At 46.1% G+C, this 14089-nt stretch overlaps 1 protein-coding gene across 1 annotated transcript in view; it reads left to right on the forward strand.

The window, feature by feature from the left end:
• The first annotated feature begins 617 nt into the window (after positions 1-617).
• LOC142583564 (uncharacterized) overlaps positions 618-14089 on the forward strand; it is a 55076-nt gene continuing 41604 nt past the window's right edge. Inside the window, exons 1-5 of the mRNA XM_075694052.1 lie at positions 618-887; positions 4205-4444; positions 5320-5513; positions 8927-9037; positions 11478-11707. Coding sequence (XP_075550167.1) covers positions 731-887; positions 4205-4444; positions 5320-5513; positions 8927-9037; positions 11478-11707 — 932 coding nt within the window. The 5' untranslated portion in view covers positions 618-730. The remainder of the gene's footprint in view (positions 888-4204; positions 4445-5319; positions 5514-8926; positions 9038-11477; positions 11708-14089) is intronic.

A 14089-nucleotide genomic window follows, 5' to 3' on the forward strand; every position in this document is an offset into this window, starting at 1 on the left:
CATCAATGCGCAATATAGGCATGCTACTCATGATGGGCTTGTGGCCCTGGTTTCAATATAATTGTATCCTACAGATAAAACCTTTCGAAGTCTTTCAATACATGACCACAAGAATAAAGCTTGTTATTAATGTTTGCCGCGACATGACCGAGCATCCACGCTTTTCTTGATGATTAAATGGCGTCACCTGTTTTTTCATGATAAACGACACTGCACGTATTACGTACTCATATTCTAGGGTAAAACGGCGTGTATATATATATAGAAAGTCGTCGTAATATTTGCGAATAGGAAGAATACAACGTACACAACACGACAAATCTTTGTACGCTCTTCAAGCAGGCATGGTGCGACTACAGTGGGCTGTATGTGTCCGATTATAGCTTTTTCTGACACGCCATTCGACGGAGACGGCAGAGCGCAGACACAACACAGCGCGGCTACAACAGTGCTTCCGGAAGGAAATGCAGCGGGATTACCCTCGAGCTCGCTTATCTCGCACTGCACGAGTACGATCTCTCCTTTCGAGGCAGACGCTTTGCATCGCCTCGCCAAACGCTCTCTCTCTCCGTGGCCTCTTTACAGACGCCCCGACTGCACGTGCCGTGGCTGCACGCGCCATCCCGTGCGGCACTGCCTCTCTCCTCTGTCATAGTGTTTCGTACTTCAAAATCTGACAGATTCGCCAACTGTTCTGGACACTCGTGCGATTACCCTGTCATCCTGCGCGATGTCCGGCGTATACACCAAGAAGTGTCCCGACGATACGTTCGACGGCTCGGACAACGCACTTCCTGTCGAACTGCAGCGCGTGGCGGAAGCGGAACTGGGCGAGACGCCGGCGAAGAGGCGGGACGCGCTGGCAAAACTCACGCGGCTCCTGCAAGGTGAGGTGACGATGAACAGCAGCACTTTTAGCGCGTTCGTCACTAGCAGAATCGAAAACGTCGCGAGATTCTGCGCGGACGTTGCGCAGGTACGGATGCGGGAGACGATAGCTTCGGCGCTCTTGTCAACGTCGCGGGTGGCTACCGGCGTCTAGGTAGTTGGGCGAGCGTCGTGAAGGCACTCACCGCACAGTACTGTGGACGCACGAAAACTCTCGCCTCTCGGCGCATCACATCATCAAGAAAATGAAGAGATGAGAGCAAGTGAATGCGTTTTAAACTTCACAAACTATGTACTACTGAACGGACTTCGCCAGCTGCGCATCGCCTTTCCGGTTTCAACGCGCACGACGGCCACTGCCAGACCGGACGCACCACTAGCGCCGTGCGTGTGGCCACTCACACGGCCGCAGGATTAGATTACCCCATCTTTCTGCTTTTTTCACCGGATGAACGGGGAGGGATCTCGAAAAAAGAAAGAAACCTAAAGCACGAGTCAAGTCTCGGATGACGTACTGCTTGCATTTAGTGTCGATTTAACGTACTCTTCTCGCGTGCGCGCATCAGTAAAGATAATCGCAGACTGGCCCGTGGTAGCTTCGTTGTCATCGCTATCTCTCTCTCTCTCTCTCTTTCACAGGCGTACTTACCATGGGGGAAAGAAGACTGAGGAGAGGTACTTGCCGACCCCCGCTCCACCCCTTTTTTATGTTTGAAAGAATTATGCCTTAAGGGCAAGTCTTTATCGCAATTAAAAAAAAAGAAAAGAAAGAAAGCGGGCACTGTCGGTTGCACACAGGCAAATCCAACAGTACAACAGCTGAAGCCGTTTGTCCAGAATAGCGGCCACGTAATGCTTTCTTTATCACGTATTGCCCCCTTTTTTTTTTTTTTTTGGGCAGTGAGCACAGTATTTCGGGCTTTGCGACAGCAAACTGTAGCCCTTGACGCGCGGTGGGCCCAAGGAAGTTATAAAAAAATTCCGTTTTTTTTTAAACCTCCTTGGGCTGGCCGCACTAAGCACTTTAACGCCAGTGTACACACCACGAAGCACTCACTTCAACTGTTTATCCTCGGGAAAATTCGTGCCTTTATACACCATGCGCATCCATGTTCCTTCCAAAAAAGGCCATCTCTTGATCAAGTAGCTCAACAGACGCAGTGCTAACACACGTTTCACCGAAGATCACTAGTTGGGGGAAAGCAAGAGTAGTTTTCTCAACACCACATAAACTGAGCAAAGTGTGTCCGTTGACAAACTCTTGCTGTAACACTGCCTGGTTGTTCTAAGTGGCATGAAAACGGTTTTGTTTAGAGGCAGCTGCATATGAACAGTCATTCTCTTGTGGCAGCATATACATAAGTCAAACGGGGCGATGCCTAGCTGACAGCCTTAGAGAACATAGTTTAAACGTAAGGAAGTTAGAGCGATGGTCACCACTATGTTCACTGTCAAGAGTGTGGCTGCGCTCATCTCCGTATTGATTCGGCGGTTTTTATCAGACACAGAAAGATGGGCGTGCGTGAAATTACAGATTGACCACCTATCAGGCGGAGTGGTGACCGGTGTGTCACTGCATCTATCGGCGTACTTGATAAAGAAACGGCCTTTCTGGAAATAGCTGAACTGCCACTGGACAACTCATACAAAAGCAAGCTTCACCTACCGCCGCTTACGTCATCGTGAGTTCCTTAGGGCCGTCTGATCATCTTTGAAACACAAAAGCACCGTCGCTATTTTTACATAAGCGCGGGGTGGTGGCTCCGGTTAAGGCATTACATATTTACCTATACCTAAAGGTTCACCATATGTCTTTGATAATCGTATCTATTAAATATAGTTACAACGGCCATTGATGCATTTTTCAGCGTTTTCTAATGCAATGATAATCCGATATTCTCGCATATGCAGCGTTTTTTTTTCTTCGCACACACATACACAGACACAAGAAAAAAAAAAGAAACCTACGAAATTTACTCGACTCATGTCACTACAGATAAATTATCTGCCCATGCGGGCATTATGTCTAAGTAATCAACTTGCCAAAACTAATTACATCAATTAACCTCCTAATTACTAGCTTTACGGCACATGTCTATATTGTAAAGGTGAGAGGAATAGTCACAAAAGCAGTGCATATGTTGCCCTCTGCTCTCTTGTTTTATGAGGTCAGCATTCCGAAGTTGTTTGTCCAGACGTCGGCCTGTGATCAACGCGAGCTAACGCAGACGTAACAGATAACCTCTGTACACTGTATCGATGACTGTCACGCGCCTCGGAAGCAGCGGTAATGAACTGCTTGTGCACTCTGATGAAGAAAACTACGATAATTTCTCAAGTATGAAAAGTGTTACCTAAGTCAGATACGTTCTGCATTTTTGTCAACGCTTGATGCATGCCGTTTGTGGACGGGGAAGTTTGGGCTTCATTGGTCTCAAGTGGAAGCGGAATCGTAATGGTAATTTCGAGCTCACACTGTACTATTGAGATCGCGGCAGTTTTGTCCCTTACTTGGTCAGATTTATTTACGAACATAGATGCCGTATATAACGGAAATGTTGTTTATATAAGTTTCTGAAGCGTGGCATACGTAACAGTGCTTTCTTTATACGTGAACCACGTACATGCATTGTATATACGTTGTTCTTGTTGCAACTATCGTTATGCCGACGTGTGTGTAGGGTGACCAGGTCTTCTCAAGCTGTTCGATCAGCTTTTCTTTTTCCTGGTCCCCCCGCAACATTTTATTCAAATAAACACATTTCAACTCAATTCAAGACGTATACGTGAAAGGACTTCTGTGCACTCCCTCGCTCCTGTGTAATGAATGACTGTTCCAGCCACTGGACCATGATCACGGTGCGGATTCCCGTATAGGGAGACTATTTTGGGCTTGTGACTTGTGTTTGTGTGTCTAGTGCGTGTTGAGACTTCCTTGTTCTTTCACAGCGAAGCTGCCTATGGCTAGGATCTGGCGGATCGCATCTGTGCGTAGACCAACAATTTTTCATTCGTGGACCGATCCCGAAGTTAGTGTAATACCACGCCGACCCGCGGCGGAGGAGCAGTTTGACATTAAGGGGCACACAAACACACCTTCGCTGGTCATCCTTTTTGTTCCCAGTGTGGAAGGGCACTTTTCTTTTGTCATTGGTTCCTTTTTTTTCATTAGTTCTTTCCGAGTAGTGTACTTGAGACTTTAGAATATCCGGCCCTGAAGAGCCCTGTGTGCTCATTTTTTCAAAACTTAAAGTGAGTCATATGATATACTTGTCGACACCTATACTGTCACTCTGTCACTTGGACTTCATCGCAGTTGAACCGGACCTGAACGCCAACCGAGACGCCGAATTCCTGCTCCGGTTTCTGCGGGTACGGAAGTACAACGTGGAGGCGGCCCTGCAGACCATCAGGAACTACTACAGCAACCGAGCGGCCACCGAGTTTCTCTACCGCGAGTTCCTGCCCTCCACGGCGCCACCGGCGGCTCGCAAGATGGTCATGGTCCTGCCACACAAGGACGTCCACGGGCGGCCAGTGCTGCTCGTGAAACCAGGCGAGGACCTGTGCTTATTGAGCAGTCAATACGTAAATAATAATAATAATAATAATAATAATAATAATAATAATAATAATAATAATAATAATAATAATAATAATAATAATAATAATAATAATAATAATAATAATAATAATTGCCGCGCGACTGGCCGCTCGAGGCACTTTGCGTGTATTCGCGGGCTTCGTTAACGCTCGGGAAAACACTTTTATGCAGCACGTATTCAGCAACAGAAAGCTGTATCGGGAGTTTTTCATGTTGCTCTACGATTTTCTCATTGACACTTATTTTCTAATTATAATATTCGAGAAATCGTATAACTAATTGAGACTGATTATGTAACTATGCGTAACGCAGAAAAAAGTAGTCTGAGTATCTCCAAGCAACGGCAAGCAACGTTACCTTGGTTCTGTCTAGTTATGTGGCATCTTCATATTTTTAAATCTTGGCGTATGATAGTTTGGACACCCTTTATAAGCCATCGGCCATACCATGTTCAATGTGCCAGTTCTCGTCCGTGTAATCGCTATCACGATATGATGCTGACAGACTGAGAATGCAGGCTTACAGGCACACGGAGGGCACTACCGGTGTTTGGCAATTAACGCAAAGCAACACCGTCCCCCTGTATAACAACCTTTTATTAAACCAGCCTCGCTATGATAAGGCTTTATTACAGTACTATACAACAAGCAAGCATTGACAGAGAGAGAGAGAAGCTGCCCGAACATTCGCACTGATCGTTTTTGAAAGTTCAAGGCGCTGAGCCGTGCTCCCTAAGGAACTGAAGAAAATAGTGCCTTTTCCTTTCCACAATCTCTCTCTCTCTCTCTCTCTCTCTCTCTCTCTCTCTCTCTCTCTCTCTCTCTCAGGTTCATGGATGCCCGACGAAGTGTCCTACTCGGATCTACATAGGGCCGGCTTGTTCTGCTTGGAACACCTGGCTCGTGACCCAGCTGCACAGGTCCTGGGAATAGTGCTACTCATAGACTATGGCGGATTCACGGTGAACAAGTTACTATCCACTCGGATCGGTCTCATCAGAAGGGGTCTGGAATACTTGCAGGTTTGAAAGCGATTTTCTCTTCAACGCTTGTCGAGCTACGAGAGTTTTTCATGGTCGTGTGTGCCTCGCGATCGCTTGGCACACAACATGGTAGAAGTAAAAAGCGAGAGCATAGCCTCAGAGAGTCAGCCATGGCAAGCCAACCTTCTCTGACGCCGCCCGTCCTTTACTCCGGGACCCAGCAGTGAGTCCCGGAGTAAATAGGAAATGGGAAATAGACTCTCCGGGGTTTTCGGACCTTATAAGGTATTGCTTGGTTTGTGGTAGCTATTAGTGTCGCCCTCATCGCGACTGACCGTCACCACCCACTCTCCGCTCTACTCGCCCATACGCTCAGCGAGCTCGGCGGATAGAAATTCGGTCTATTTCCCAAGAGCCCTTCTTTTACGTTTCCTATGAGTAGGCTTCAAAACTGCCATGTGACGTTCCCGTACTGGACATGACGCTTGGCAGTCTTTTTTTTCTTACTCCATGATGCACAAGCACAAATCTGGGACGCTATAACCTAAAGCTATTCCGAACTTTTCTATACCAATTTTGCAATCAGCCCTCCACGAATGGTCAAAAATTTTTTGGACCACCCGCACTTCACCCGTCTGTCACGCGACGTAACGAAAACCGCGATAGCTCGCCATATGATATAACGTGTGCACACTCATTATGGATTATTTGACCAGACAAAAAAAGAAAGATTGTTATTTCTGATTCGACGCGTTTTCGCCATTAGCGCTCGGCTATTGGTCAAAAGTTTTCGGGCTGCAGCCACTTCACCTACGTGTCACGCAACGTCACAAAACCGCGAAAACTCACCGCGTCAAAGTGACGTGTACGCGTTAAAGATGCATTAACACGCCGAACAAAACTGAATTTTCTTCTGAATAGCCGCAGGCTGCCCCGTTCCGAAAGGAATAAAGGATGGCTGCCGCCGATTGCTCAGGCGCTGGTTACTCGCACCTGCCGAAGAGCATGGGTTTATTCCCGTATAATAAAACTGTTTGCGTGGCCGTGTAATGTTTTCTAGCAGTTTAGGTGTTTTTACAATCTCGTTCTGCCAACTCTTCTTTGCTGAAGGTCAGTTTTAGCGTCATTCTTAAGCTTCCGTTGCATGCCGCCGCGATTTTCGACCAGCCACCGCAAGCTAAGTAAGGGAAAGCCGACCAATGGCAGACGCCGGCACCACCCTCTTCATCCGGTTATCGATATTCAGTGCAGTGGCTCAGCCCCATCGAATTCCTCTCCACTTGAGCGTGCTGCTCGCCTCTTGTCAGCCAATTAGATAAGACAAGCCGCTCAGTGTAGGCAATGTTATTCGTTTTTCAGGCAAACAAAAGTCACCTCCTATGAACGAGGAGAGCGCTTGATCGGTCTGTTCAGACAACCCTGCGGGTGACCGCCCGATGCTTGCATCGGCGTTTACGCAAATTTGACGTCAGGAGAATGGAAAAATACATATTGGAATAGTTTTACGTTGTAGGGCCCCTTCACGCAGGAAGCACGCATTGTACTAGTGTAGGGACACTATGAAGTCTGGCGTGAAATTTCGAAACAGAGGTTTTCTCAAGATGCGATTTTCTTTCGCCTGATATCGTCCACTTCGTATGAAAGCCATCACTTCTCTTGAACACAGCTAATCTGATCTTTGTTAATCGTGCGGCTGCTGGTCAAATTTAGCAAGGCCCAAGAACAACAGGCCTGAATGACTGGACTCAAAATAATGTCACTTCAGTTTTTTCCACGCACTCCGAACAGACGGGTAGGCTAGAATCACTCCTTTTTCCCCATAGGTGCGGACAGCTTTGTTGTAAGCTTCGTGGCTGTCCCATGCAAGAGGTGCGCCAACGCACCGTAGGCAACGCAAGGCTTATGGGCTCAGAATGTGACATCCTCCACATTGACCGACGCTCGCATAGCGAACTGTGCTTTGCAAACAGGACCAGTGTCATAAAGAGGTACACGATGGTGCCACAATGTTGGACTCCTATTGTCAGATTTATTGACAACGTTCCTGTCAGTATTCTCTGTTCACTAGAAGCCAGCCAATTATTTGCTCTGTCCTCAGTCAGGAACTTGTGGATGAACAAGAGAGACTAGGAAAGAATGCTCGGCAGCCACATTGAGAAGATAGGAGCTCAGTTTTAAGTGTGCGAACACACCAAGGGCCCATCGAACCCAGTAATCCCATCAAGTACTCACATAGACGAATTCTCTGAGTTCTAGTTCTTGAAAGCAGATTTAAGCGTCGCACATTGCGAGCAACTACTCCGTGCTTTCTCCACTTTGTGCGCACGGCTTCTTTTTCTCCTTACTATTATTTAATAACTTAGACGATTAGGGACGAATGAAAATTTTGGCGTAATCAAGGATCAACGGCGAATACTTCAGCAACTTTCAGTTTGTGGATGACATTGTTCTATTCAGCAACACTGCAAACGAGTTACAACAAATGATTGAGTACCTTAACAGAGAGAGTGTAAGGGTGGGGTTGAAGATTAATATGTAGAAGACAAATATAATGACGAATAACCGGGCAAGAGAAGAAGAGTTCAGAATCGCCAGTCAGCCTCTAGAGTCTGTGAAGGAGTACGTTTACCTAGGTCACTTAATCACAGGGAGTCCTGATCATCAGAAGGAAATTCATAAAAGGCTAAAAAATGGGATGGATCGCATACGGCAGACATTGTAAGCCCCTGACTGCAAGCTTACCATTATCATTGAAAAGGGAGATAGGTTTATAATCAGTGCATTTTAACGGTGCTGACATATTGGGAAGATACTTGGACACTGACAAAGGAGCTTGAGAACAAGTTAAGGACCGCACTAGGAATGATGGAATGAAGAATGCTAGGAATAACCTTGAGAGACAGAAAGAGAGCGGTTTGGATCAGAGAGCAAACGGGTATAGCCGATATTATGATTCACATGGAGAGAAAAGAAGTGGTGCTGGGCAGAACATGTAATGCGCAGGTTAGTTAACCGTTAAACCATTAGGGCGAAAGAATGGGTATGAAGAGAAGGGAAGCGCAATAGAGGAAGGCAGAACACTAGCTGGTGCTATGAAATTAGGAAATTCGCGGGTTCTAGTTGCAATCAAATGGCGTAGGACAGGGGTAATTGTAGATCGCGGGGAGAGGCCTTCGTCCTTTGCAGTGGACATAAAATAGGATGATAATGCTACTGATGATGATATTAATGATAATTATGGGAACTTTTATTCCCACCCGTCCCACCGGTGACCTGTCGGTTATAACTGTTGAAGGCAAAATGAAATAGAGAGAAATAGAGTGTGTGCAGAAGGTGCGTTAAGATTGAACAAATAGATGTGCGTGTGCGTGTGTGTGTGTGTGTGTGTTTTAAGAAGAACGCGTTCGCAAACGATACGGCAGCACTAACCCTACGTTTCCTTTTTCATTCAGGATTGCATGCCTATACGGTTGAAGGCAGCCCACCATGTTAGACAGTCGTATGCTTTCGATGTGTTCTTCGCTCTCGTCAGGCCGTTCATCAAAACCAAGCTAGCCGAAAGGGTAAGTGAAGCGACGCGTTGCAAGGAAATAAAAAAAAAAACAATAAAGAACAAGATAGTATCCGGAATTCAGCGATAATCTCATGGTTGATTCAACAGGTGTGGACAAGTGCTAGTGCTGTTACGCCGTTAATTGTGTTGTTGAAATCAAGATTGTGGTTTCTAATCCCTACAATAATACTCTGCTTGCGTGCTTAAGTTAAGGTACATGCTATTGGGCAACGGCTGATTAGAATTGATTTATAGCCTCACGTCGTGGTGTTTCTCACAGCCTGTAGCCCAACTTTACGACAGTAAGCCACCAAAATCATCTTTAACGCTTTCAGCGTCGTTGACTTACCGGTAACGTTCCTAGGTTTCTGTCCCGCCATATTCCTTTTGCCATTCCTTTTGTCAAATAGAGTGTGAGGACCACACCAGGAGAGCATTTGACACTATCTGTGTCATTTTGTTTTCATTTCCACACAACCAAAAATAAACCGTACTATTTATTTTATAATATGTGAGTAAAATACCCGCCGGAAAGGCGCGTCAATGAAAGGGTAAGTGAACCAACGCCACTGCAAGGAAATAAAAAAAAGCAATAAAGAACATCCTGCCAACTTTAGCTTTGCTGAGCCGTCTACGTCGATGAACTCAGCGTTCTGTCATATCGAGTTCAACTACGATTGTTTTTCGCCAAACAGATTGGTAACGCTGAACTATAATGTGATTCGTCAACCGCTGAACCAGTTTGGCTAAATCAGTTGCACTAAAGAAAAATAAGAAGAAAAAGAGAAACCTTATGGTGACTGATGGAAGCAAATTCACATTTACGCGACTAAATATTTTACGAAAATTTTAAAAACACGAGATTTAAGAAAAATTTACGTGCTAAGTTTATAATATATTACAATTAAAGAAGGATTTCATGTCCCTGAATTACGCTTCGTAGAGCCTGTAAGGTGGAGCCAAGTCATACGTATGGCTTTAAAACATACGGCTATACGAGGTGATCATTTTTAAGCCTTACGTATATTTAAAGACCGCCTGTTCGATATAGCATAATTCGTGTTAGGGAACATATGCATCCCGTCCCCCCACCCCCGTCGTCATCATCTTTCATCATTTTTCTTTGTCCTCTTTTCTTACTAGCACGAGAAACCAAAACGCAAATTAAACTAATTAAAGATCAATAATTAAAATTAAATAATTACTTTACGGCACTTGCAATTTACAAGTTGCAGCTGGTGAGTTTGCAAGACGTATCCCTCGAAATGAATTTCCAGGATCACACAACTTTCGAGATATCATTTTCCAAAGTGCGGGACGGAACACATGGGCGTTCCAGTCACTTTTGTGCATCGCATAAAACAGCGTGTTGTTAAAAAAGTAAGTGGAACAACGTCTAGTGGAATCTCGTGGAATGGAAGTAAGTGGAACAACGGCGCGAACGCACGTCTGTCTCAATCTGCACGTCCCGTTCCTCGCGCTGTTACTCGATTTTTTATAATTTTCTTTTTCTTTCTTTAGACGTGTCCCCACCGACCCAGGTTAGCACTTCATAATGACAGTGCATTTTTTTACGGCGACTTTGATGTGTTTCGACTTCTCGTGCAAGTAAGGACCGCTTCTCTGGATATTATAGTTCAAGGACTAGAATTATGTTATCTGTAACCGGCGATTTTCAAAAGTTACGGAAAAAATTGTGCATAAGGCTTCTCCGAGGTCACGTAGCAACATCACCCAAAGTGTCATTTAAGGTGCCAGCTTCGCTCACAATATGCGCTCCAACAGGCGCTACTGATAGAAGTACCTTATCACTTTTTGTTGCCTAGTTAAAACACTACAAAAATTCCTTAATATCGATGGAATTAAAAAAGAAAGTACGCACGTTTTCATTAACATTTGGCTCACATTTGGCTCCTATTAAAGGCGATAGAGTATACATGAGCCTACTTAGAGTCCGCCACCTTAATAATCTAATTACGTCTTGCTGTCTACTTAACCTAGTTCCCTTCTACCTGCGCTTCTCTCGAGAAGCACCAGTACTGGCCTTGAACGCTTTGACACTGTTCTCTCGTTGTATTTACTTCAGTTCTGGTGTCGTGTGGATTCAAGCTTTTTTAACGTTAGCTTGCCCTGAGGCATCGAAAATGGTGCCACACGTAATCTGCATAAAGTTCGAAAAAAAATACAGAGATGAAGTGTGGCTCGTATGTATGATTCAGCAAGTCTGGCGGCCGATTGTGGTGATGCTTACGCACGTGCAAGCGTAGACAGACGTTTCGTAGCCCGATGCATGTCCGCAGATTACAATTATAAGCTAACACATATTTAGGTGGTTGTGTACACGTTGCACTTAAAAAATAACATATCTTTCAGCTCGTTAACAGCCTTGTACAAACAGAATAATTTGTCCAGCCATCTTTCATCTGTACTCTGTTTTTCTTTTCGCGCAGTTACGCCTACATGGACAAAATTTCAAAAGGCTACATGAGGAAATTTCACCCAAGGCATTGCCCGAGGAATACGGAGGCCAAGGACCACCACTGGATCCCGCGGAATGTTGGAAGGCAGTGGACGCCGACGAGCATTACATCGCCGCTTGCAGCCGTTTTGGATATGCCACCATCGACCAGTACGATGACCTTCCCACCGAACCCGATCCACTACTGGAACTCACTTCTTTGTGAAGAAATAAAAAGCGCTGAAACATGGTGCACACGACCTAGTCGATCATGTTCTGATATGTCCGTTGTTCGCCGAGTTGAATGGTTTTGACCGTTAACTCCAATGCTGCGAATGGGTTAGTAGGTTTGATTTCTGGCTGCGGTTTCATAAGGGAGTATTGAAATGAACAGAATGCAGATGAATGGTCAGACAAATTTCTCCATGTGTCTGCTCCCGCATTGGCATTATTTCTTGGGTGGAGGGATTCAATCTTCGGAGAATAAGGGCTGTGGCAAACCCTACACATTCCGTCACCTCGGTCTGGGGCCCTCCAACAATTGAAGACCCCGTCAATTGTCCGGGAAAATGCTGCTACAGTTTTTAGAGTGAATATCAACCACGTGTTGTGGCTCTGGCATAGGAACAGGGCTACTCAAGAGAAGCTACCTCAAGCTGCCGAGGGCTTTGGCTCGTGGACGATAAGGTCCCCAAGCCACTACTAAAACTTCTACATGAGCAGTGCCCTCCACGATTTTCTTTTAGCTAAACATCTGTACCACCACACAACAGGCTACATAAAAAAGAATATAGAAAAAAATGAACAGTTGAGCTAGGAAATCCGTGAAGTCGGTCCTAATCAAAGTGCTAGTCTGCAACTTGGCATTGGGGAAGGGGAACGGGAGAAAAATAGAGTGGTCGGATGTTGGCACACTTTAAAGAAACTCTCAGTGAACTATGCGCTAGCACGGTCCGACTTTTATTTACATTTTTTTAAATATTCGGTCTTGTTTGTATGTTTGTTCGAGCTGGCGTAACTCTAGCTAAGCGATGTTGTGCCTGGCGATACCTAAGAACAAAGGATGCTTCACCGGCAGACAGGCGACTGTCCCGGGTGCTGATCATGCCTAATCGTTCACTCAAGGCAGCTCAATCAGCGTCACCTGAGTCTTACGGAGAGGCAGTCATGTTCCAGATCTTTGGCTTTTCGAGCGCCCAGAAATGACAGCTCGTTTCAAGACAACAACCTCACCCCCTCGTGACCATCTCGAAGAGGCAACTGATCAATGACAGAGACTCGGATACTCCCGGAGAAAGGATGTCAACGGCGGGTTCACGATTTGCCAAGTAAGAGACAGGTATGCCACGTTAGAGACAAGTGGAGGTTCGGCATTTGTGATTGGCTAGTCAATTCCCCCGACGAGGGAAAAAGGCAAATAAACGGCATAAAAAGCGCATCAGGACTGCTGTGAGGAAGGGGAGGCTCGGACATGCAACGACTCTAGCATGCAGTGTGCTCCAAGAGTTGGAGCCGATTTTGTAAAACTTGATCATGTGCTTTTGCTTCTAAACCTTTTTTTATGCGAAGCATATTACTAGAGCTCAACCCAGCTCCTCAGGCGCGGCGGTGTCGCCTTCAAGGCTGTCCACGTGACACCGTGACGTCACGACAGAGGAGAAACGGGGCTCCAACTCGCGCCGTCGGTCGCGGCGTCGCGGCGGTATATAAGCAGCTGCGCTTGTTTCTAGGTGGCTTTGGCTCAACTCTTGCAAGATGGGCTGGGTGGGAATCGAACCAGGGTCTCCGGAGTGTGAGACGGAGACGCTACCACTGAGCCACGAGTACGATGCTTGAAAGCGGTACAAAAGCGCCTCTAGTGAATGCGGTGTTGCCTTAGAAACGAGCTGTTTCTAAGGCTCAGGCGTGCGTCGCTTGCTCAGGCGCACATTTCGTTGCCGCGCCGAACGCTGCGTTGCTCGACGCTCACCGCGTCCAATGCGGGGCGCGTAGTCGCTGCGCCGTAGCCCATTGTCTTACACCTCTTGGCGGGTCGACGGGAACGCTGTCGCGTTCCACTCTTGAAGGCGAAGCAGAGTAACGCATGAGTTGTTTCTTCGTCTAGTCGAACCAAATATAGCCAAGCAACAGCAGTTCACCAGGCTAAACAGTGGTTCAACAACTAAAATAAAGGCTAGTATGCTTCGCATCCTGGGCTTAACCTTAGCTAAGCCACAGCCATTTTTTGTTCTCTTAATCATTGCTCGGAGCCCTTCTTCCGGTCCCTGGTACGGCACTATCCATGGAACCTTCGTCGGGCGCACGGACCCCTGTTCAGAACAGCGAAGAGGAGTACCCGGCATCACCCATGATGCCAACCTCTCCGACAAACACATTTGACTTTAGTAATAAATAAAAGATCTTGCCGAAATTAATCAAAATTCAAAGTAAAGCTCCCCCCTATGCCTATAATCGTGCTACAAATCCCCCAAAACTGCAACACATCAGATTCATTTCGCTAAACACGGCCCTCGTTTATTCTCTCACCTACGGTAACATCCCACTGAAATCCTTTTTTTTTTTACCTCTGTTGCAGTGTGACTTCTGTCTTGCTATATTGCGTAG

This window comes from Dermacentor variabilis, chromosome 5 (genome assembly GCF_050947875.1).
Source record: "Dermacentor variabilis isolate Ectoservices chromosome 5, ASM5094787v1, whole genome shotgun sequence".
In the NCBI taxonomy this organism is placed as follows: domain Eukaryota; kingdom Metazoa; phylum Arthropoda; class Arachnida; order Ixodida; family Ixodidae; genus Dermacentor; species Dermacentor variabilis.